Source organism: Manis pentadactyla, chromosome 10 (assembly GCF_030020395.1).
Source record: "Manis pentadactyla isolate mManPen7 chromosome 10, mManPen7.hap1, whole genome shotgun sequence".
Classification (NCBI taxonomy): Eukaryota; Metazoa; Chordata; class Mammalia; order Pholidota; family Manidae; genus Manis; species Manis pentadactyla.
In genome coordinates, this window is record NC_080028.1 from 3,152,433 (window position 1) to 3,176,146 (window position 23,714).

Sequence of the window (23,714 nt, forward strand, 5' to 3'; positions counted from 1 at the left end):
TTAAATATTCAAGAGCCTCCCGCTCGGATCTGTCACTCCGAGGACACGGGGAACTCGCAGCCGACCCGCCTGTCAGGAACCGTGGGCTCTCGGCTTCCTCTGGCGTCACTAGGATGGAGGCTTGTGAATGGCCCTGGGCCTGAGGCCAAGCGCCCTGCCCGGCTGGGGCGGCTGCCTGTCAGCACGGCGGTGTTCCCTGGCGGGGCCCGGGCTGGGCTGGTGTCTGCCAATACTGTGCTTGCGGATGCCACCACACAGCTTATTCTTTGGAAATCTAGGCTAGGGTTCCAACTATTCAGCAGATCTAAATAAAATTTAGAATGCTTAGCCCATCCCAGACCTACCCAGGCAGAATCTCTGTTATAAACAAGCACCCCAGGAGACTCTCTGGCCACCCAGGGTGAGAACAGCAACTGGGTGTTACCCAGTTAGAACCAGGAGGGACCCAGGGAAGGCACATAGCATCACTGCCACGTCCTTGGGATCCAGGCACCAGCTGGGTGCTCTGAGGACACAGTCACCCCAATGAACAGATAAGCAGCCGCCACCAGGAGCCTGAGCCCTGGTCTTGGTCAGGCACGTGCTCGCCAAGCTTGCCGGGCTTCAGAGCAGGTCCAGCCTGGCGCGTCAGCTTCGTATTTGAGCTTACCAAGCTGTGCTTGCCTGGCACGCACTTTCCCACTGGCCACGCCTCCGTGCAGGCTCCTCCTGCTCTTGTGCTCCGGGGCCCCGGGCCAGCTTCATGGCAGCTGGGAGCGAGGGGCACACACCATGCAGCACCGCTGACCACCACTCCCCAGGAAGGGCTCGGAGCGGTCTGCAGGCTCAGGCTCAGCGCTTCTGGTGGGTCAGCCTCAGTACTTCCAATTTTCATTTGTAGGTAAACTGTATTTATTCCTCATTTACTCCAGGGCCATGGAAGAAAAGGAAGAGTGTGCCCCACACTTAATTGGAAGCCTACTCTAATTCTAAATTATTATAATGATATTAAGGATCTTCTTTTTCCTTTTGTAGGGTCAACAGACTGTGTGTGTTTTTCAACGGTTGGCACAAATGATGCGGAAACCTCAGCTTTGCACATTATCGTGGGTAGGTGCCTCTCTCGGCCACTGACTCTGAGCATCTGTGCGTGGGGACGCGTGTTAACCTCTCCAAGAACGTGCAGGGTGACCGATCACCCTGAGCCCCCACAGCCCTCTGCCTGCGGGGCTCCGTGTCTTCTGTGGCTTCCCTGGCATTTCGATCTCATGCTGTCAGCCATGGTCACCGGCCACTGCAGGGATTCTTCAAAAGCATAAACCCTCCGGGGTCTCTTGTTGAGTCCTGAGGGGCGCCCAGGGACCCTGTAACTTGGCCTGCTCTCCACAGCATCGCCATGCCAACCAGGCCGACACTGTGTCCTGGACCTCCCATATCGTCTGCGCCCTGCTCGCCCAGGTGGACTCCCTGCTGCCCGCCCCAGCCTCCCAGGTCCTGATCACGCTCCCTCCCTGCTTGTCCTGAGGGCAGGAAGTTGCTTGGGCCACTTGTCAGGATCAGAAAGATGGGTGGCCCAGACCCGTCAAGGTCCCTGCAAACAAGCATATGGCGCCTGCCCATCCCTTGTGCCTGGTACCTTTCCTGTGTTACCTCAAGCCACAGAAATGCTGTTCACAAATAGTCCTTTTAAGATCTTGTATTTTAAAATGCCGGGGACCTTTTCTTCACGGTCAAATGCATGCTCCTTTCCGGTAGTGCCATTTAGCTAGCTTCACGGACACACTCTGTTCTGTCCCTACACAAAAGCTTTCCAAGACTGTTTTAGAGTTCGAGTCAAATTTTGTTATTGACTCAAGAGCAGAGGACCCAGTGCCTTGTGCCCAGTTAACATTTTGATCAAGGAGTGCCTCAGCCATCCGTGTGCAGGTGCCACTGTGGGGCAGAGCGGGGCCCCCTGGCGGCAACACGCTTCTCTCCCACAGGGGACTCGCTGCCCATGGACGTGTCCTCGGTCCACCACGACGGCGCGCTGCTGCGGTACTCGGTGTCCCTGCTGGGCTATGGTTTCTACGGAGACATCATCAAGGACAGTGAGAGCAAGCGCTGGATGGGCCTCATCCGGTACGACTTCTCAGGTGAGCCACGTAGTGTGCCTGAGCCAGGGCTCTGCCCACGTCCACGCCTCATCGGCTCCGCATTCCAGGCGGGGCCCCTACAAAGTGGCGGCTGCAGCACCAGCCAGCGCTCCCCTTACCCGATCACAGGGCTGGAGCGAACAAGGAATGGAAGTTGATTCCAGATCATACAAAAGCGGCAGTCGCACGCTTACGGCGGTGCGCGGCATCCCATCAGCCGTTGTACGCAGGAGGTTTGAACGGGTGTAGGACGGATCTGGCGCTCGTGTTGCTTGGGCGGATTCCTTGGCTGTGTTTAGTGGATGTCATGTGTCTGGTCACTGACTGGATAGCTTGCTTTTGGGTAAATCTGAATTAAATTAAACTGAAAGATAATTCCAAGTACTAAAACCTAAACTCTTCTCTTGGGAGAGAAAGGAGAGTAACTCAGTGAGCTTTGCTCATTAAAGAGACCTACTTAGTAAACCACAGTGTGGCTTTAAAATCAAGACATAAGAAATGCCCAAGTCATATGCACACTAAACCTTAATTAGAAAAAGGAATGAGGATGTTAGAAGAGCCACAAGGATGTCAGTCAAGCACTGGTGCCATGCTGAGCCCGCACGCCCAGCCACCTACCCCCAGGGGCAGCCCCCAAGTCCTCAGCACACCCCATTAGTCAGCATCCTCCCCAAGACGAGGCTGAGGCAGGGGTGCTTCCTGTCTGTCTATCCCCATCCCCCCACCAGTGCCCCACACTCGGGTTGGGGTTCAGGTGCTGAGTAAACACTTGGGGGTAGGAGGTGCCCAGCTGTCTAGAGGCAGAGTGGGGGGTGACATAAAGGAGACGTAGCATCTTAGGGGCTGGCAGGACATACAGGTGGTCCGTCTGAGGACAGACAGAAATGGGGACACTGGACCTGTGGGTGAGGCCACGCTGGTGGGGGGTGGCGGCTGGAGGAGCAGCAGCTGCCCCTCCCCGCCCTGCACGGGTCTGCAAGGGGGCCGGGGAGAGGCTGCAGTCCCCTGTGGCAGGCGGAGGGGTGGAGGAAGGCAGGCCCCAGGGGGTGGCTGGGCAGTCGACTGAGCAGGACAGGTAGTTGCTGGGCATATCCCAGCCCCAGGCACCTGCGGGGCCGGAGGAGCCGAATAGGCAGGTCCAGGTCTGTGAGCACACGGGGGATCGGGGAGTATGCCCGGTGGACTGGCAGCTCCTCACCAGTGGGCATGTGCACTGGGCTGAGTCCCTGTCACCTGCAGTTACCAGACAGGACTGCATGTGGGGCCTGTGCCCAGGGAGAGGCCCCAGCTGGGGGGCGGCATCATCACACCAGCAGCGTCCATGGCAGTGCCAGCCCAGCACAGCTCAGGAGGGTGGGCCACTGAGACTGAGGACGAGGCATGGTTCCCTGCTCCCCACATTCTGCGGGGCGGCTTTGCCCCGGCCTTGGGGACAGTAGGATGGCAGACAGCACAGCATGCAGAGGGCCCACAGTCCTAGTGGCAGCACTGCCCTGGTCCGTCCCGGGTTCTCCCAAGGTGCTAGCAATGGGGGTGAGCTTGGGGGCCAAGCCTGGGGGTGTGGGGACATCGCCAACAGCCTTGAAGGAGCAGAGAGGTGGCCGTGGTGGGTCTGCCTGTTAATGCACCAACTTCAAAGTGGAGCAGACATCGGGGGCTTCACAGGTGCCAGCCCCACAGCCCCCCATGTGCAGAATCACATTGGAATGGGCAGGCCATGTCCCTAAGGTCACAAGGGGTCACTGGTGGCAAGGACATCCTCTTTGCCCAGGTTGAAAGCAGCCATGGTGACCAGGTGCCTGTGTGGGCAGATCCTTTCCTGCTCCCGTCTGGCAGCAGGCAGTGTAACCGGCACGGGCGCCCTGCCGTTCCCAGCAGGCACACAGGTACTGTAGGCCTTCTAGATAGATTTGCTCTCATTTCTGAAGAGCAGCCACATCTCATGGCCGACGCATGACCCTTGTGAGAGCTGTTTCTTGGCGCTCTGTTCTTAGGTCTGAAGACCTTTCTCTCGCATCACTGCTATGAAGGGACGGTGTCCTTCCTGCCAGCACAGCACACGGTGGGGTCTCCGAGGGACAGGAAACCCTGCCGGGCAGGGTAAGCACATTTCTTCTGTGTGTTTCTACTGCAGTGGCATGAAGTACAGCGGGCTAGGGGTCTGTCCAGAGGTGGGTGTGTGGTCCACCGAGTGTGGATGGAGACGCAGGGTCACACCACCTGAGGGCAAGGCCGTGCCTTCTGCTCGGGTGAGGGCTGACATCATGTGGCTGGCTCCTGTTGGGGGCTCTCTTGTCCCCGTTGCGGGTCTGAGGGGTGCAAAATGCACACCAGAAGTGATGCATGTCATGGACACCACAGGGGCTGCTGGCCAGGCCAGGCGTTTCTGGTAGAAGCAGGCCAGAGCCTCCTGTCCCCACCCGACCTGAGATCCTGGCCCACTGTGGCCCCACGCCCCAAGGGAGGCACCGGCCCTGCATCCAGCAGTTAGGAAAGGCCAGCCCAGACCCCCGCCACCAGAGAGGAGAGCAGGCCAGCCAGCAGGGGGAAAGGGGAAGGCAGACCCCGGGGAGGGGAGGTGGCGGGTCAGTGGCCACACGGGTTTGGTGTCAGTCTGTGAGCCTGGGCACATGCGACAGTCACAGGCCCTTTAATAATCCCTGATACAGTCACATGTGACCAGTTTAAAGCAGAAGCCGAGATAAATCTTCCACTTAGTCACGCGCAGCCCTGGAGCGCCTGCCCTGGGCTCCTCCAGGGCCCTTCCTTCTCTAAGAGAATCGGAGACCCTAGACTCAGAGTGTTGGAGGAGTCCCGTGACCGACCTCAGCTGGCAGCTAATTTCACCAGTAAAATGCCCGCTCTTTGGCAGCGAGAGTCCAGGGGGCCCGAGTCCACACATACATTCGAGACGAGTCCAGAGTTAACTGCTCTGAGTCTCTTGCTCATCACTGACTGGAACGATGCCCCATTGCCCTCTGTTCTGTACGAGTGGAGTCTCAGCCCAGGGGCACACGTGTCCCGCCAGTGCACTGCTAACAACAGAGCCTGGGAAACCCGGCTTTCTGCGTGCCGAGAGCCTCGTAGAATTGACAAAGTTTGGAGAAGGACGTGTTGACAATGTAATTTTTAAAAGCAGATCTAATCTTGATAAATCAAATTAATATGCAAGAGAAGTATCTGTAGTGAAGTCTCTGAAATTGAGCTTTTTATCATATGAAAGGAATGGAGGTACTTGCGTATGGGCCAAGCATGTGCTTCTGTGTTGACTCTGCCTGTTAAGGAAAAGGTGGTGACGAGCTGGTCTTGCCTCTCAGGTGCTTTGTCTGCAGGCAGAGCAGGCAACAGCTGGAGGAAGAGCAGAAGAAGTCGTTGTACGGCTTGGAGAGCGCAGGTAACGTCTCCAGGCAGACTCATGGTCATCACCGGGTCACACGTGCTCTTCCTGTGGCTTCCCATTTTCTAAGCTGCACTGCATAGCCGTTCTCCCCACAGCTGCAGGTGGCAATGAGCGGTTACCGTCTGCCAGCCATTTGGGAAGAGTAGATTCTGCAGAAATGCCCACGGACAGCGTCCACCTCTGAATTTCTACTGTGGCACCAGCCGGGCCCCCATCCCCTGGAATGCTCTAGACTGGATGCCAGCGAGTGTTTGTTAAGTTGTCAGGCTTCGCTAGTCACTTGGAAAGGGATGGGTGCAGCCGTGTTCTAAAGACTTTATCTATGGACCCTGAAACTTGGGTTCCACGTGGTTTTCATGTCACAAAATACTATTCCTCTTTTGATTTTTTTCCAACCATTTAAAAATGTGAAAATCATCCTTAGCTCACAGGCCACACCAAGTCAGACAGCAGGCAGGCCTGGTGCCCCTGTTCTCAGTGGCTGTTGAAGTCCCCACGAGGACCAGAGAACAGCTCTGCCCGTCAGGTGACCCGATAGGGCGCCGGTTGCAGGGACAGTCTGTAGAGATGACCCTGTCCCATCTGGTCAGGACGCCCGCCCGCCCGCCCGCCTCCTGTTTAATGCACCGTCTGCAATACTTCTTTCCCACTTCAGAGGAGCTGGAAGAGTGGCAGGTCATCTGCGGGAAGTTCCTGGCCATCAACGCCACAAACATGTCCTGTGCTTGTCCCCGGAGCCCCAGGGGCCTCTCCCCGGCCGCCCACTTGGGAGACGGGTCTTCCGATCTCATCCTCATCCGGAAATGCTCCAGGTTCAACTTCCTGAGGTTTCTCATCAGGCACACTAACCAGTGTGACCAGGCAAGTGGGGCTCTTTCCACGCGGCCTGTTTCTGTCTGGGCAAGTCCTCCTTTGCATCATTGAATCCTGGGAAAGAAACTGAGGTTTGGTTTGCATTTCACCCATCTTAACTCCTTGCAAAATCTCATTTAAAAGTTCAAAGTCTCAAGCACAGAAGCTAGGAGGTGTGAATGTTTATATACACCTTCCTGTCATTTCTCTTCAAGAATAAGGTGGTGGGGTAAGACTTCGTGTCACCCTTGATGGCCACTTAAAATAAAACCTAGGCTCCAGAGGCGAGTCCTGGGCAGAGCCTTCCAGCCATCCTTCTCGTGGTCACTGTGTCCCTGCAGTTAATGTAAGGGACACCCCCCAGTCTAAAGGGACAGAGCCAGGACTGTCGGCCACTTTGATTTTAGTCAGATAAACGTTTTTTATTTACACTTGGAATCTGGTCAGTAGTGTTTCTGTGACTTTAGATAGCACTTGCCTAAAAGATGAGAACCCTACAGGACACTGCTAAGGGGCTGCCGGAAGTCCTTAAAAAAGTCATGGAGGAGATGGGATTTCCAAAGGCACCAGGAGTCATTCTGGCGAGTGCCCAGGAAGCCGGTGTGGGATTTCTCTTCCCATCCCAGCGGCCTGATGAGCTGAGAGCAGTGCAGAGGCCTGGTCCAAAGTGGGCCGAGTGCACTTGGGGAGCAGGGCGGACCGTCGCGGGGCCCCAGCCCCATGACACAATCTCCCCTTTCACTGTCTCTTGATAGTTCGACTTCACTTTTGTTGAAGTTTATCGAGTGAAAAAATTCCAGTTTATGGCAAAGCATGTGGAAGAAGAGGACACTGACCTGAAGGACAGGGGGAAAGCACGGTTTGGGCACATCTGCAGTGACCACCCCTCGTGCTGCTGTGCTGCCTCCAGCAGTTCCTGGAACTGTGACGGAGAGCTTCTGAACAGTTCCACCATCGAGGTCAGGTGAGTGCAGGCGGCCCTGCAGGCGCGGCGTGCCAGGTGCCACCAGGCACCTCCCAGGGCTCCCTGAGCATGCACGTGTCTCCGGGAGCCCTGAGTTTGATTCCTCCTCTCTTCCACACCCTGCAGGACCCCTGGTGTCCCCCATCCTCTCTCTTATCCTAACTAATCAAGCAGACAGACAGGCCTGTGTCACGGGCACTCTGAGCCCTGTGCTCCCGAGCCCACCAGGAGCTGCCCGGGCCTCCCAGGGCCAGCACAACGTGGGAAGTGGGTCCTTCCCAAACCTGTGGGGGCCCACTGTGCTTGGTGTTAGAAATCTGTCTAATTTTATCTTATATAACCGGAATGAAATATGAGTGCAAAGGAAGTTTTTCCCCAGGGAAAGACACAGGAAAAGGAGCTGTTTTTAAAAAAGGCTTTTGAATGAGGTGTGAGCATAAAAATCATTTGAGATGGGGGAGCACTGTGAAGTTCTAGAAGAATTCTGCACTGTTTGCAAATATCTTTACGATCTAAGTCTCCTCTAAGGAAACCAGATGCCACTCACTGGTAAGAGCCAGTCGGTGAGGAAGGTGGTGGACACGGCCACAGGCCCACACTCCCACTGTGGCAACACAGCTGGTACAACTCACGTTTCTGTTGGAGCATTGATGGCAACGTGCCCGTCGCTGTTCTAATCCCCACCTGAAATACGGCTTTTCAGCCGCCTGGCTGTCTGGTAAGCCTTCACATCACCACCCGAGGCCGTCAGAAGGGGACCGTCCCCTGAATCTCACCACGTCCCATGTCCGTGTGCTCCCAGTCTTTGCGGCCAGGATTCGGTCAGTGTGGCGGTGACTGCCCAGCTCCCACCGAGGACGGGAGGCAGCGATGAGGCCTCAGGAAAACCCTCCGAGACGGTCGTATGCGTAGGGATTCAGCCTGTGTAGGCAGGCACGTTTTACAAGTTAGGCCTTCTTTTGTGAAGCAGATCCTACATATCTCAGTGAACGTTACCAGGCCTTGAACAGCACGTCACTGAATCACAGGGTTTTGATCACTAACCATCTCTGAGGCGGCTATGGTATCATTAATGAACTGGGAAGGTGGCACTGCTGGTGGGGACGCGAGAGCCCACGCTTACCTGAGCCCCTCAGGCCCGCGTCCTGAAGCTTCACATGGAAGGTGGGGCTCCCCGGGGACCTCGGCCTGCTCCTGAGACCTCAGTTTTCCGGCTGGCGTCCCGTGACCGACTACTTCCTGCACATGGCATACACGTGCCCCACGTGGAGCCCTCCCCGGGGTCCTGTGATTGGTACTGATGAGGAGACCGAGTGGGAGGATGGACACCTGTGGTTCGTCACCCTGCTAGCGAGTAGATGCTGGAAGCAGGTCGTCTGGTCCCCGATTTCCTCTCGGCCACCAGCTGCACTTCACAGCAAGGGCCCCCCCCTCAGGCGTGCAGGGCAGTCACGCTGCTCTGACGTGTCACTGTGGGCTGGATGCAAAGACATGAGACACCCACTGTCCACCCTTGACCATCTGTGGGGCTGAGTCAGGGGGACATGTGGGGTTCAAACATGGTGCTTTGTCTCTGCAGGGTCCACTGCCAGCTGGTCCGTCTGTTTGCCCGAGGAATTGAAGAGACTCCTAAGCACGAATCCCACAGCTGAGATGCCATCGCTCATCGCCTCCCTTTTTTGCTGTGCTTGGGAAATGTGAAAATTACTTAAGAAAATTATTACAAACCAATTATGTGGATATATAGTTACACTTAGAAATTTATTTTTGATAGTTAAACTTGATTTTAGAGAAAAGTACCTTTTGTCAACAATTTTGTGAACACATTTGGCATGTTTAGTTCTATGTGAACCTTTGGGTTGCATTTCATGAAACTTATTCTCAGCAAATGGTGCATCAATTTGGGGGCGCTGGTTAGGGCTTAACAGTGCTGACAGTGCAGACCTTAGAATGGCCCATTAGTAGCTCTGCTGCAGGAAAGGACGGTCCAATCTGAGTGCTTTCAAGGGAGGTCACGCCACCCGGACGCAGGTCTGCCAGGTCACTCTGATCGCCTTGCAAGACACTCTAGTTGTCGCAGTCGAGTTTTAGAAAGTAGTTGATGCTCTCTGGCTTCATTCACCTTTGCCGTAATTTAGATAAGGACGTTACCCTGGATCCTTCCTGTCCCCAACAGCCCCGGCGCGGGGCCATCCTGCTTAAGGAGCAACTGGAGAGGCCGTTTTCGTGGGAGGCACAGAGGTGCTTTCCCTGTGCGGTCTCGGCTCCTGCTGGCATCTCAGGCAGCCGGTGGCAGGAGCCAGGCGTGAGCTCTGGAGACAGGCGGCTGTGAAACCCTAGCAGTGACTCACTGTTAAGCTGCGAATACGGATGCTTTGTACGGGCCCCGCGGACAGCGGGCTTTGCAGCGGGAGGGAGAGGTGCTGCCACCCAGGTAAACGTGCCCTCCATGACTGCTGTGCTAACTTCAGACCCGAGTGCCCTGCGCTGGGCAGAGGGGGCCTGTTCCAGCCCCACGCCCTGAGTCTATACACACATGGTCCAGATTAGTTCTTATCTTCATGCTTATTTCTATGGATTTATTGAAAGTCTTGTCGTTTTAAACCAGGATGGTCTCCATGGATAGTGTTTCAGTCTGTTTTCCGCTAACGCGCTGGAGCCAGAGCAGCCAGGGACTTCCCCAAGGCGCTCACTCCCGCCCCAGGGACGCCGGGTCTGCTGAGGCCCAGCTCCGTTTGCACCCGTGTGCAGGTGTGCAGGAGGCGCACCGGTAACAGCTTTGCTTGACATACGAGACAGTGCAGCTTATGTCTGACTCTGGAACACAGCTCGACTGTCGTGAGGCAGTTTCACGTGCTGGCATGTGCTGTAGGGGTGCTTTTTACTCTATGGAGCTTCTATCAGTCATTTTCACATTTAACAGATACCACATATTTTTTAGAATTCACTTGCCGCATTTATATTTTGAAGTATAAATGAAATTTCCTACTTCATCATTCATTCCCGTCCAGGCCAGACAGAAGGGCAGCTTTAACAGTGTTTTTTTTTTTTTAGACCACATTATTAAGGAGTTGTGTGAGCCATTTGGCTTTATCATTGGTGGGTGGGTGAAAAGTCTGGGTATAAAGAAGTAAGTACATGCCACATGTCCCTGTTCTTAATGTTTGCTCCTGGTTGGGAAGAAACCAAAGACACAGGCCTGGCAGCCTGGTGCGGGGCGGGGGCCTGGCAGAGCAGAAGCGCTCCAGGCCTCACCGGCAGGACCCCGCCACGGGCCACCAGCCCTGAGGCCGCGCTGTGGACTCTGCCACATCACAAGGTCCCCCAAAGTCTTCAGTCTGTCATCCTGGTGAATGTTTCCAACACACGGTCCCCCTGCCAATTTTAGAAGAACAACCCAGGCCAGAGACTAAGCATTTTATATTCACCGAGAAACCCAGCCACACCAAGCGCTTCCCAGATGGCTCTGGAGATTCCCACCAACTGCACGCTGACATCCGACACTCCAGACCTTGCAGCTGGCCTGGGGGTGCTGTGACTGGAACCGCTGGGGCCCCCGAGAGCTCCTTCCCCGCCTGGGCACAGGATGGAAGCACCTTCTCGCCCACTCACACGTGGAGGGCCTGGTCCCTGTGAGGACTCCAGGTGGGGCAGCCCCAACCCCTGTCCTTGGGGTCATAAGGAAAGGCAATCAGGCCTGCTGGCTGGTGAGAACGCAGGGCCTTTGGAAGGGTCCGTCCGTGTTCTGACCTCTGTCGTGGCTCATTGGTGCAAACAAGCAGCGCAGCAGCTGTGCTCTGCCCCCACTCCCGCTGACTCTGATGGCAAGGGCCCTGGAGGGGCACCGGCCTCGGCGGGCACGCTCCCCTCTGCTCCCTTCCACAGTCTTGTATCACGGGGAAGTATGGATGGAAGGGTGGTATAATTTCTTTCTAATCTTGCTGGTTTCAAGATTAGAAAATGGCATATTTGCTCTGATACATTTGAGAACACAAAAATAAAAGTTACTTTGGGCAGAATTTTGTTTTTTTCCTTTTACAAATTCCCATTATTTTCAAAGCAGAGTAACATATATATCCAATGTAAAGAACAAGAATAAAATGAACAATGGTGTGGCTGCCATCTGGGCCAAGAAACCAAGCTTCACTCTGAAGCCCCCCGCGTCCCCCGGTGAGCCGGGCCTGCTTCGCTGCCCCCACAGAGTGAGGTACTGTTTAAGGTCGTAGTGTGACTGCCTGGCTTCCTCCATGTGAGGGGATCACCACCCGGCACCCCAAAGTAGGCCACTTTGGCATAAGGATCGTTTTGAGCTTCTGAAGGCAATTAAGCAGTGAATGCAGAAAAAGCTCTCTGCCTTCCCCATGTGCCTTAAAGCAGACCGTACATTTCCCTTTGTGCCCCCCTTTCTCCTGCCCGGGAGAATCACCTTCCTCACCGGAGACAGAGTACCAAGCCGGGTCTGCACAAACAAACCCTGCTAAACAGCCCTTATCATCCATCAGTTTCCCTCATATAAAGTCCCCCAATAAATGAATTTTACCCAAGCATCCCAAACCTAACCACTGCTTCGGGTCTTAATTTCTACAAAGACCTCCAGGTACTAAAATACTAGCATCAAAAAATATTATATGCCTTTTCTCCTGTTCATCTGCCTCTCTGTCAGTTTAATTCACAGGCCCCTCCCACCGAACCTAAGAGGGTAGAAGGTTTTTCTTCCCTTACACGTTTATAATATTCTCAGACATTACATTAGATAGTTTTGTGGCTTTCCTCTTTATGTAAAAGGAAGCATACCGAGTGCATGCTTCAAGAAGACATTTTCGTCATGAACTGAATTTTCCAGTCTATGAACACTGCATACATTTCCATTTAGACAAGTCCTCATTCATGTCTTTTCAAGTTTTATAATTTTTCCTTAAGTCTCTTAATTTTGTTTAGATTTACTCTTTAAAAACTTTGTATTTTGAGGCTCTTTACCTTATGAACTTTTCTTTAAAAATGCCCTTATTTTTTCATGTGTGGTATCCAGAAAACTTGCCTTTTGTTATAATAAAATACCTGCAGATTCAGGAATTTCTACAGTCGTCCTATCATCTACAAGTAATACTAGTTGGGTAACTTCCTTCACAATCTTTCACTTTTGTTCCCCCCTTTCCGCGCGGGCTATGACTTCCATGTAGAATGAAACAGCAGTGGCCACAGCCGTGCTCCTCTCGCTCCAGCCAGCTGCCCTGCCACCCCGTGACCCTGGGATGTCCCCTCAGCGGCTGGCGTCATGCTCACCCTTGACAGTGGGGGATAAGGCTGGGCTTCCTGGGTCCAGCACGTTTGGAAGGGCAGATTTCAGCATGCCGGGGCTTCCAGATTGTTCCAGCACTGCCTCCTCCCACTGGCTGCGTCTCCTGTGGTCTCCGGGGTCTTGCACCCTCAGCAGCCAAGCCCACACTCCAGCCTATTAGGACTTACAGCCCGAGAGCCAGCTTGGCCTGCTGGTTCCTGGGGAGGAGCAGAATTAACCACCATCCTTGGTTCATAACAAACACGCTTCTTTGGTGCACATGGGACCCTCTAGTATCTCACCCACACATTGATAAAACTCGTTCACTAGGTGTTATGAAGGAGAACCCCAGCTCAAGAACAAAACCCATTTCCCTCTCTGTTCTGGCCTGTCTCCCCTACATGTCCCCTACTTTCCCCATGCTGGGGGGGTCTCCTGTTCTGATCTGTAGCAGACGCCCTGTAGGGGCCCGGTCTCCCCAAGAATAAAGGCCCAAGCACCACAGGCTCCAAGGCGCCCATGTCCCACGGACCCACGGGGAGAGCCAGGAGACGCCCTCCCGACACGACACTGCTGTGACCTGCACAGAGTGCAGAGACCTGCGGAGAAGCCCATCGTGCGGACAGCCACCAAGCAGCCGTAATCGGTGTCCTGCTTCACCGACACGTGGCGGGACAGAAGGCTGACCAAGTCTCGCGGAGCCCACACACCCACACCTGGGCCCCACGTTCTTCCTCTCTTGTCCCCCCAGAGAGCTGGTATCCCTCTGCAGGGGCTGCAGAGGAAGAGCAAGTGGGCCGTGCTGGAGGGCAGAGGGAGGTGGGCTCAGGAAGCTCATTTTGGTTGGAAAATCAGCCTGGGTGTGTTGCTAGGATGCAGCACTCCTGAGGGTCCTCAGGGAGCTGTCCCACCATGGCTGCATCCCAGCCCCCAGGACAGCACTGCAGCAGATGGGTGGAGGGTGGACAGACGGACCGACGGATGGATGGATGCAGTCTGAGGCCACACCCCTGAGAGCTGAGCTGGCCCCTGGCCCTGGTTTCCAACCCGCTCTGACCCACTCCCAGGGCTTATGTGGGCTTGGGGTGCAGGGGGGTGGGTGCCAGCCCGCAGTGGTTTCAGAAGCCAGGAAGGTTGCTGTGTCCACAGCCAGTGCCAGCATGTGGACTGGCCAAGTCACAAGTGCCACTGGGGACCCCTCTGACCAAGTCCCCAAGCCGCCCACCCATTGGCCTCAGACCTCGGGCGGAGGGCTGTAGGCAGCGCCCAGTCCCAGAGACGCCTGAAGTCGCCCTGGGAAGGCACCTTGGGTGGGGTCAGGATCTACACCCCAAATCCAAGGTGCTGCTTCAGCCACTTCTTCGGGCTCCCCAAAAACTCCCACAGGGTAATGGCCCTGCTCTGCGCTGCCACCCAGTACCAGGCCCTGGACGCCCTTCCCTGCCAGCTTCTGCACCCTGGTCACTGGCCTCCCGACTTTGGGAACCAGGGCCCCTCCCTCCCCATCCCAGCCTCCTGATGTCCACGCTCCCCACCAGGACCCTCCTTCATGGCACCTGTCCCAGAGCCCACCCCTGCGTGCCCACCTCACCGTCCAGCCTTCATCCAGGTGGCCCTGGAGCCAAGCCTGCCCTGCTGTCCAGCACTGGTGGCTGCAGGGACCCTGGGCTCCCCAGGGGACAGTGTTGCTGGCCCAGGCCACTCCAGCTGCCCACCAAGCACCAGGGCCCTGTCAGGGAAGCTGAGGCCCCCCTCCTAGCACAAAGCATTTCAGGTTTAAATAAAAACTATAATTTATACAAGACTTTTTCTCTAAACAAACATGGTTTTCTTAAAAAAATGTTACAAGGGGATTTTTTTTCATTGATTCTTTGTACAGTACAATACTTCTGTTGAACAAAAGTTACACTCGTAATGATTATTTACAGATCCAAAATAGACTCAAGCTTCAGACATAAAAAATTTAACATTCATTGTAGTTCAGTGATTAGTCATAGAAATTAAATATCCGACAGATTCACACAATGCAATAAAAACTGGTTACCACTGCCGGGGAGCCCAGAGCCTGCGCGGGTCCGCACTCGTCCTGGGCCAAGAGCCAGCCTGCCGCGGACCCCGCACGCGGGGCCGGCCCCTCCCAGCTCAGCACCCTCAGCCCTCCCTGGGCGGGAGCTCGGCGGCCGCACCCCAGCACGTGGCAGTTTTCATCTCCCTTTCTCAGAAGGGACTCGAACTAAACCACCAGCCCTGGCCCGGCCATGCTCAGAGGCCCATGCTACCCCCTCGGCAGCCCCGGAGAGGGGCGCTGGGCAGGACTGGTGGGAGTCAGCCCTGAAGCCGTCCCTGGGGGCAGGTCGGGACCCACCCTGCCCTGTGTCCCCCAGGTGTGCCGAGGGCTCCGTGGAGCCGAGGGCCGGTCTGCCTGCACTGACCATGGGGCCAGCGCCGAGAAGCAGAGTGGGCTCTGCCTTACCAAGGCCAAGGCTGGTGTGCTGGGGCTGATGGGTGGCATGGTGCCCTCGGCACCCACTGACCGGGCAGGGTGTGCGCATGACTTAGCTGGTAGTGTGCCCCGCCCCTGGTCACACCCAGGCCCACCCCTGGGGAGGGGGTCACAAGCCATGCCACCAGATCTCACCCAAACCAGCAAATTAGGGTTGCAGCAGAAGTAAAAATTACATCTGAAAAATGATACAAAAATAAGAAAAACAGCTTGCTCTCTGTAAAAAATATAATCTTCTGTTTCTTCAAAAAACAACAATCTCAACAACACCTAAAGGACTTAGGACCCACATGTGTGCCAGCGCAACAAGGTCAGACACCAGGGGTCGGACTGCCCGGCCCCAAACCTCTGGGCCTGCTCGTGGTCACTCCCCATGCCAGTGGCCTCCCGAGGCTCCCTGTGCAGCCACATGGGCAGGCAGGCCGTCCACAAGCGTGGCCACCACGGGCCTAGGACTCCTGTCTGCCCTGCTCACCCCTCCCTCACCAAGCTGGCTGTGTGGAGACACCAGCCACGCCCCAGCAGGTGTTCATCTGAGAGCAACCGGAGGCCGCGGTGCCCCCCTAAGCCCTGGCGGATGTCCCCCAGGACCATCCAAAGAGCAAAGTGTTAAAAAGACATGCTTCCACCCACAGGCCACTGCCTGCCCTCGCCGGCAGCCGTGCAGTGGTGGGGCCGGGCCTGGCCCTGAGGCCCTCCCGGCCAGCCTCGCTGCCCCCACAGAAGGCCGCGCAGAGTGTAAGGGAGCCCGCACGGCACCACCCGCAGGCCTCCCTCCGAGGACCGCAGCAAGGAAAGCCTCACCAAAGGGAGACAGGCTGGCCCGCCAGGGGCGGCGGGTGAGGGGGCCTCTGCGTCACTCACCGACACCCCTCCCGCCCAGAGGAGGGACCACAGACCCGCTCGGCTATGGCTTGGGCATGGAAGAGCTGGTCTCCGCAGAGCTGGGCTGCATGGCTGGTGCAGGGGCTCTGTCCAGGTGGGGACAGAGAAGGAGCAGCTCTGCTTGGTGGCAGCCACGGCGATGTACATTCCGTGTGCCGTCCTCTCAGGGGCCTCTGAGGACCCTCTGCCCTCCATGTCCACAGGTGTCGGTGGGACATGCCTCACCCATCAGGGGGGCTGGCACCACTTGAGGGCCAACCCCTGTGCCAAGGGGTCTGTCAAAAGCAGGGTCAACATGACAGAAATCACAGATCAAGGGGAATTATTGCAAAAGATCATGAGGATGTCCGATTTCTTTTCCACTACCGAACTGTTTTAAAGACAAAAACAAAACAACCACCCCTGCTCCCAGCAATGCCCCGGCAGAGTCAACACTAGCTGTCACTTCCAGAGGCGGCCGCTGTGGTGATTTTCATGTACTGGCTGAAGATGGTCTCGAAGGCCTCATCTCTGTGCACCATGGCACCAAACACCAGTGGCTGCCAGGGAGGAAATACCACAGGTAACCATGCACACAGCCAGGATGGGTGAGGACAGGGCCCCCTCCCCCAGAACACACATACACACACCTCAACTGGCCCCGGGCCAGGTCCACGTGACTCACGTGCAGCCTGGGTGCACAGGGCCGGACCCCCCTCCCGCCCAGATGCTGGGCTCCTGGCCTTCAGAGAAACTGAGCCAGAGGCAGGGGCCTGGTGTCCCAGCTCCACCCTCCCTGCTGAGTGACTGGGCTGGGTGGTCCCCCAGGGGCTTCAGCCCCCCAGACCCAATGCACCACGAGGCTCCTGCTGCCACAGGGAGGGAGGGTAGGAGGGGGCTCCTTGGCACCCCCACCACCAGCCAAAACCCCAGCCAGTCTGGCTCTGACCCATAGGCCTGGGCCCAGCCCGCCCTCCCCTAGCCACCTGCCCACTTACTTTCTGGGTTGAAGGTGTAGACACAGCAATCCCCATGCCTGAGCCCGGGAGGACCGAGAGGACCTTGTACTAAAGGATGACAGCACCCGTCACCATGGCCCCATCATGGGGACAGAGCCAGCCACCCTCCCCACCCAGGCGTCCTCCCCCAAGGAGCCCACAGACGGCAAGAGCCACGGGGTCCAGGCCTGCCCAGAGACAGGAGGACCAGGGTGGCCTGTGACAGGGAAACCAGGCCTGCAAACGCCGTGCCAGCCTGTCCCCGAAGGCCTGGCCCCTCGCGGCACACTCCCTTCCCAACTGCGTGAGGACGCCCGGTGCTGGCCCCCAGGGAGGAGGGGAGGGATGGGGTGCGGCCTGTGCACGGGCGCCCCCTGCGGAGCCTCCGGCGGGGGAGGGGGGAGCCCCTCCGTGGGCAGAGAAGCAGGGCCTGGTCTCCCAGCAGCACCCGCCCACCCCGCCGGACACCCGTGTGCCTTCCCACCCCTCCCGCCAGCTCCGGGGCCCTGTGACTTCCCTCTTCCTGAAGTGAGGGAGGCTGGTGAGGGAGGGCGGGGGCGGGGGGCACACCCACCTTCTGGATGTCTGTGATGTCCACCAGCTTGATGACTTTATTCCTCTTGGAAGAGCCAGATTTGGAGCTTTCGAAGCACAAGTAACTACCCGGGGAGAAAGGGGCAGAGGCGCCATCCGGCGACTGAACCGGCGAGGACCCTGCCTGGGCTGCAGCCATGCAACCCCCAGCGGGACAGGGGAAACGCCCAGAGGGCCCCCCCACTTGTTACTGCGTACCGAGCCTCTACAGGTTGAGTTTCCTGGCTTTTAAAGACTAAAATCCACTGCTCCACACTGAACCTATTTACAATCCCGTGACATTAGCACCCTTGGGAAGCCCAGCGAGAGACAGGAGTGTCCCTGGGGCCCTGCTGGGGGTCCCCTCTGCCAGCTCTGTCAGTGAGGCAGTAGAGAAGAGGTGCAGGCCCTCGGCCTGGGTGTGGGGACAGGATGGCCATGGGCCCCCGAAGCTGAGAACCTGCACTTGCTCCCCAACTCCTACACCTGGCAGGGAGGCCTCGAGGATATGCTCCCTGTACAGCTCATCCTACGGGAGAAAAGGCAGAGCCCCCTGTGGGCCCTGTGCCCCATAAGGAGAGACACGAGGGCTCTGCCTGAGCCCAGGGCAGTGGCTCTGCCAGGTGGATGCACAGCACCCTCAAGACCCAACCCTTCATCAGCAGCACCCGCCAGGAACAGGCCCTGGTGAGGAGCCTCCTCTGACCTGGACTACCCGGCGGGCGCCCAGCTCACACCCCTTCCCAGCCGCGCCAGCACTCACTTCTCGGTCACGTACAGGACCCCGTTCCTGATGTAGTCTGTGGGCATCTTCCGGTCCCTGTTTATCAAGCAGCAGCGCCAGCCATTCTCGCACACTAATGGGGACAGAGGCGCCCGCAACAGTTTCCCTCTGGAAATAACTGCTACCCTCTGATTTGTTCCAGAACCCTCAGCTTGGGTGCTTCAAAGATGCGCGAGCACTCACCCTCCGCCAGACAAAACCCACAGGGACGGAGGGTGCAACCCGGCCTCCCCAGCACAGTCTCACAGGCGTTTTGGTTTTTTAAAGGAAAAGCATACAGTTTTAAACAGCAAAATAAAGTAAGTCAAACTGTGGTCGGGACTCTCCTAGCACCTGCTGTCATAGTGCAGCTCAGCAAGAAGAGGTCACAGTGAATTCCCCAAAGTTCTCTTTCTGCACCTGGCCTCCCGCACTACGCATGGCCAAACAGCCGCGAAGGCCCAGCAGGTCAGGAGTGCGGGGACGGCCTTCTGGGAGGCCACTTGGGAATGGGCCCGAGCCAGCTTGCACCACCAGCTCTCCAGACGGGCCGCGGCTGGATGTGCCCAGCCTGGAACCTTGGCTGGTCCCTGCATGTGGGATGCCGCAGCAGCTGGCCCGCACTGAGCCAGGCTCTGCCGGACTCTGTCTGAATTTCTGCTATTCAAACATTTACTGCAGAGAAGGCCACTCTCCATGTGGGCCCAGAGCACACCGTCTCCTCCACCCCGCCTGCCCAGGACAGCTGGGAGCAAAAGGCCACCCACCCGAGCCCCTGTGGCTTGTCCCTGCCATCTGTCCCCACGGACACCCTGGGGAGCTGGGTCACCCCACCTGGCTGGGGCAGGTCCCAGACCTATCACACATACCGGCCAGCGGTCGCTCATTTTCTGTCAAGTTAAAGATTTCATGGAAATTGCCCTTCTTGGTGCCGTGGAAGCGCCCAGCGTCCTCGTCCCTACTCAGGCCGGCTGGCGCACTGGAGACGTAGCTCCGAGAGGTGGCTGCCTGCAGCTGCCAAGAGGGCACACACCCAGTCACCATGTGGTGCAGGGAGAGGGGCGGCTGGACACCCACGCACCCTCCGGCACCAGCTGAAAACGCAGGCGGGGAAGGCAGGTACACCCAGATGGGGGGTGCGCAGGGCCCTGGTGCCTGGTCCTGATGTGGCCCCCAGCCCCGTGGCTGAGCCTGCACCCCAGGCAGTCCAGGCCCTGTGCCAACAGGTGCTCGGCACACACCAACACTTCAGAAATCAGAACTGGTGGCGAGACAGGCCACCAAGAGCAACACAGCCAAATAGGGTCACCACACAGCGGTGCACAGCATCAGGGCACAGTGGGAGGGGCCCCCACACCCCCACACGCGGTCCTGCCCCAACAGCTGGCCGGAAAGGAGACACACACGTGTGGCCGCAACGAAAGAAAAGCGGGCCCACGGGACCCGAGGCCAGGAACACAGCAGCTGAGCAGTGCTGTCCGCGCAGACACGGCCGTGTGACAGCTCGGCGGGTGTCCCTCCGTCCTGGGAAGCCCCTGTCCACACTCCCCTTCACCCTCCTGACAGCGGCCAGCGCTAAGTGGTCTTGACCCCAAGAAAGCCGTCGCGGCCACCCCGGGGCTAGGCTGGGGCCCCCATCTCCCCCACGCCATTAGGGAGCGGGCTGCCTGCCTCTGTGCCTCTTCCCTCAGGACCACCTGCACCTGCACAGCACAGCCCGTCTGCTGGCCCACTGAGGCACGGGGCCGCTCACACCTGGCAGGTGTGTCTGGGTCTCCATCAGGCTTTGTTGTCCCAGAACCCAGGGAGCCGGACCCACATCTGACCCAGAGCTTCCCTCCCACCGACAAGCATCAGCAGGGTGCTGGACACCCCTCCTCAGAGGGCACTCACACATGACTCTGCAGCCTGATGTCACCTCCTCCAGGAAGCCCTTCTAGACCTCCCCAGGAGTCCCATTGGGTCCAGAACCTCTCAGGAGAACACCTGGGCCACTTTCCCTCCACACCCTAGTTTGGTTCACATGGCCTTCCGCCGCGGATGGCACACAGCCCAGGACCAGCCCGAGAGCCAGACGCAGCCTCTCGCAGGTGCTGCCTGGGCCTCAGGGCTGCGGACGGCGCGGGAGCTGCACCCTCCCAGGGCTTCCTGCTCCCAAGGCCCCTGGTCTCTCAGTGGTCATGGCCAACGCCCCACATCTGCCTGTGCTCGGCCTGGGGGCCTGCCCGGCTTAGTGAAGCCTGGGGCCTCCGGGCAGCTGAGGCCCCCATCTCAGCCTCCGAGCACCGCGGGGCCCCCCAGGGCTGGCCAGCCCTAAGAGAAGAAGGAAGAGCCGGCGGGACCTGGAAGCAGAGCAGCAGGACAGAGATGCCCGAGCTCTGCTTGACGTTGTCTGTAAGCAGATTTGGGAAGAGGTCAGCTTCCCCAGGAGGCAGGGCACGGGGGTGGGGCGGCAGCCTCCTCCCCAGCCTGGGGCCGCTCACCCTGCGGGATACAGAGGCGCCGGAGCGCTCCTTGAGCTGGGGGTCTGTGGGGAGGCTCCTCCACACGATGTAGGGAGTGTCATATTTGGCTCGAAGTCTCGGGCAGCGTTTGAAGATAAAATCGATGAGGAAAAACTTGATACCAGCATAGAGTCCTGGAGGGGAGAACAAAGCTGAACCTCCAGGAGACGGAGCCACGCCGCCGTCTGCCCAGCCCGGCCACCCGCAGCCCACACCGGAGCCCTCCAGCCCTGCGGGGGGCGGGCAGGCCAGGGCTCACGGAGGCCCTCCTGGAAAACACAGGGCCGGAGGGCGAAACAGCCGGGCGACCCCAGCCAAGGCGCGGAGGTCTGCTTTTTTTTGTTACCTCAGGCCAAACTGTACAACCGCCTGGAAAACCACGCAGACCACGAGCTGCTATGCCCCAGGCAGACATGAAGGAAAACTTGGGCCAGTCCCCAGCCTGCCGCACTCTGCGTGGGCGGCCCGCACCCCAGCCCAGCAGCTCCCCCTGCCCGAGGGAGCCCCACTCCAGCAACGACAACCAGTTTGTGGGTTTCTGATGGGCTTCATTTCTCCCCAGTGTGCGCCTTCTGATGGGCAGCCACGGGCGAGGTGCCGGGGAGGGGAGTCCAGGGTGAGCTGGTGGCTGGCCTCCAGGGAGCACACCGCTCTGAGCCACTTCTGGCAGACGTGCGGGGCAGGCGGGCACCAGGCCGCCCTGGCGCTACGTTCCCCCGTGCCCGCGGCTCCGAGCCACAGCAGTGGCGCGTCCTTACCCACGGCTAGTCCCAGCAGGCGGTAGGAGAAGAAGCAGGAGGCGAGGAAGGCGGCCCACAGCGCGACGTACAGCTTCTGTGTGGTCTCAGGCTGGACCCACATGAACAGGCTGCAAGGGAGAGGGGCTCAGTTGGCCAGCTGCACCCACGCCAGGGGCCATACCCATGCTTGGGGCCAGGGGCCGGGCGACAACTGGGCTTGGCTAGGGGCCACACCCATGCCAGGGGTCGGGCGACCACTGGGCTTGGCCAGGGTCGGTACCCACACATGGCCGGGGGCTGGGGCCGGGCAACCACGGGGCTTGGCCAGAGTCCGCACCCACACAAGGCCGGGGGCCGGGGGCCAGGCTACCACCTACTTCTTTATCTTTTCCAGGATGTCAGCCGTCTTGCCAAAGAGGTTCTGCGCCAAGGGAAACTGCGATTACCAAAGCCTGGCTGCACATCCACACGGTGACACTGGGACCCCAGCTCACAAGGACCCCCTGCCCAGCCACGCCAGGCTGCTTAAGGGGTGAGGGGTCCAGTCTGTGGAGCCCGGGAACTCACCGACAGGGACCAGGCCCGACCCCCTCCCAGGAGCTGGCTGGGCCCTGGCCAGGGGCTCCAGTCGCCAGGGCACCAGCACCAGGCTGATCCTGGGGGCCTGGAGTCTCGGGGTGCTGGGGCCCCCACCAGGTGGGGCCAGCACAGACACCCCAGCAGTACCTGTGCTTTCTGGGCAACATCCAGAACCAGCTGGAACTTCTCAGACACGGTCAGGTCTTCCTTTGGCGGCTCCTTTGGGGGGGAAGAGCTCCCACTGAGGCTCGGTGCAGGGAAATCACCGCCACAACTGCGCGAGGCGCCCGGCCCAGGACCGGCTCGCTGTGCCACCCACCGGGCAGGGGGCTGTGCGGCAGACATGCCCTGCACCCCAGACGGCAGGGGAGTGTGGGCATGGCAGCCCCCTCAGCAGGCAGGGTGAGGCTCCGAGTCACCCTTCCCTTCAAAGGTGCCTCTCAGGCAACGTAGCCCCCCACTCCTCACTTTACAGGCAAGGAAACTGAGTGGGGTGGCGGGGCCTGACCTCATGCTGCTTGTCTGAGTCCAATCAACAAGGCCCTCCAAAGGGCGGCGGGGCCTGGTGGGCACAGGCCTGCCTCCTGAGACGCCCTCCCTGACCCTGTCTAAAGGGGCCCTACAGAAGCCACTGCTCCCAGCACCCCTACTGTGAGCTCCACAGCTGCACGCATGCACACAGTGTGTGCTCAAACACCTGACGGGGCTCACGGAGGCCCCTGGCCTCCCTCCTGCCCACGCCTGGTGCAGAGCTTCTCTCTAGAGACGAGGTGGCAAACTTTTTCTCTAAAGGGCCAGAAAGAGCAAACACTCGTGGCACTGTGGGCCACACAGTCTCTGTCACAGCTCATCACCTCGGCTGTGGCCACCCAAATGCAGACAGGGCAGTGTGTGAGCAAACAGGCACGGCTGTGTGCCGACATAGCTTTATTCACAAATCAAGACGGTGGGCTGGCAGTGCCATGGCCACAGTGTGCGGCTCCCTGCCCTACACGCCCACTGGCCCAGCCCGCGTGCAGCAGTCCCTTGAGCCTCCCCGCCACATCACGTCTCCTGCGGAAGGGTCAGCAGGACAGGCCGGGGCAGGGCAACCTGCTTCCTGAAGAGCCAGGCTTGGCCAGTAAGGGGTTGGGAGCAGGGGCGGGAGGCCACAAAGGGTCAGGGTACTGTCATCTGGGTTCCAGGCTTGGGGGGCAGCTGGCCTTCTGCTCCCCAGCTTCTTCCAAGGGCATCCACACAGCTGTAGCCCCCCCGCTGCAGTGCCAGTGGGCCGAGGCCCCGCCCAGTGGAGGCCGGGCACTGTGCCCCCCACCCCGGGACTCACCACCACTTCAGACACTTCAGGCACGATGCTCCACTGGATCCTCCAGCCCCTGGCAAGCGGCAGACAAGCCCATTAAAACCGCGTCATCTGTGCACGGTGCAGTTAGGGGGTGACATTGCATCCCCAGCCCTGAGCGCCCCACGAGGAAGCAGCGTCCCGGACGGCCAGTTGGCGGGACATGGGGGCTTCGGAAACCCCCTGCCATTTGCCCCTGAGACCGCTCGGGTCACCCCCGGCCCCTCCCTTGGGGGCCTCGCC

General features: G+C 58.6%; 2 protein-coding genes across 6 annotated transcripts in view; one reads left to right on the top strand and one right to left on the bottom strand.

The window, feature by feature from the left end:
* CERK (ceramide kinase) overlaps positions 1 to 11,349 on the top strand; it is a 37,576-nt gene extending 26,227 nt beyond the window's left edge. The window contains exons 7-13 of one of the 2 annotated variants that reach the window (XM_057508431.1): positions 1,015 to 1,089; positions 1,962 to 2,114; positions 4,109 to 4,214; positions 5,432 to 5,508; positions 6,170 to 6,375; positions 7,122 to 7,330; positions 7,859 to 8,455. In XM_057508431.1, the coding sequence (XP_057364414.1) occupies positions 1,015 to 1,089; positions 1,962 to 2,114; positions 4,109 to 4,214; positions 5,432 to 5,508; positions 6,170 to 6,375; positions 7,122 to 7,330; positions 7,859 to 7,883 (851 nt within the window). In that variant the 3' untranslated portion in view covers positions 7,884 to 8,455. Of the gene's footprint in view, positions 1 to 1,014; positions 1,090 to 1,961; positions 2,115 to 4,108; positions 4,215 to 5,431; positions 5,509 to 6,169; positions 6,376 to 7,121; positions 7,331 to 7,858; positions 8,456 to 8,909 lie in introns of those variants that run through there. The other variant, XM_057508430.1, reaches the window with a different exon arrangement.
* A 3,027-nt stretch (positions 11,350 to 14,376) lies between these two features.
* Positions 14,377 to 23,714, bottom strand: part of GRAMD4 (GRAM domain containing 4) — a 75,193-nt gene continuing 65,855 nt past the window's right edge. For 3 of the 4 annotated variants that reach the window (XM_057508428.1, XM_036906607.2, XM_057508429.1), the window contains 10 exons: positions 23,457 to 23,505; positions 22,280 to 22,351; positions 21,931 to 21,974; positions 21,572 to 21,681; positions 20,793 to 20,947; positions 19,179 to 19,323; positions 18,310 to 18,403; positions 17,548 to 17,632; positions 16,974 to 17,042; positions 14,377 to 16,535 (listed from right to left, as the gene is read on the bottom strand). In XM_057508428.1, the coding sequence (XP_057364411.1) occupies positions 16,431 to 16,535; positions 16,974 to 17,042; positions 17,548 to 17,632; positions 18,310 to 18,403; positions 19,179 to 19,323; positions 20,793 to 20,947; positions 21,572 to 21,681; positions 21,931 to 21,974; positions 22,280 to 22,351; positions 23,457 to 23,505 (928 nt within the window). In that variant the 3' untranslated portion in view covers positions 14,377 to 16,430. The remainder of the gene's footprint in view (positions 16,536 to 16,973; positions 17,043 to 17,547; positions 17,633 to 18,309; positions 18,404 to 19,178; positions 19,324 to 20,792; positions 20,948 to 21,571; positions 21,682 to 21,930; positions 21,975 to 22,279; positions 22,352 to 23,456; positions 23,506 to 23,714) is intronic. The other variant, XM_057508427.1, reaches the window with a different exon arrangement.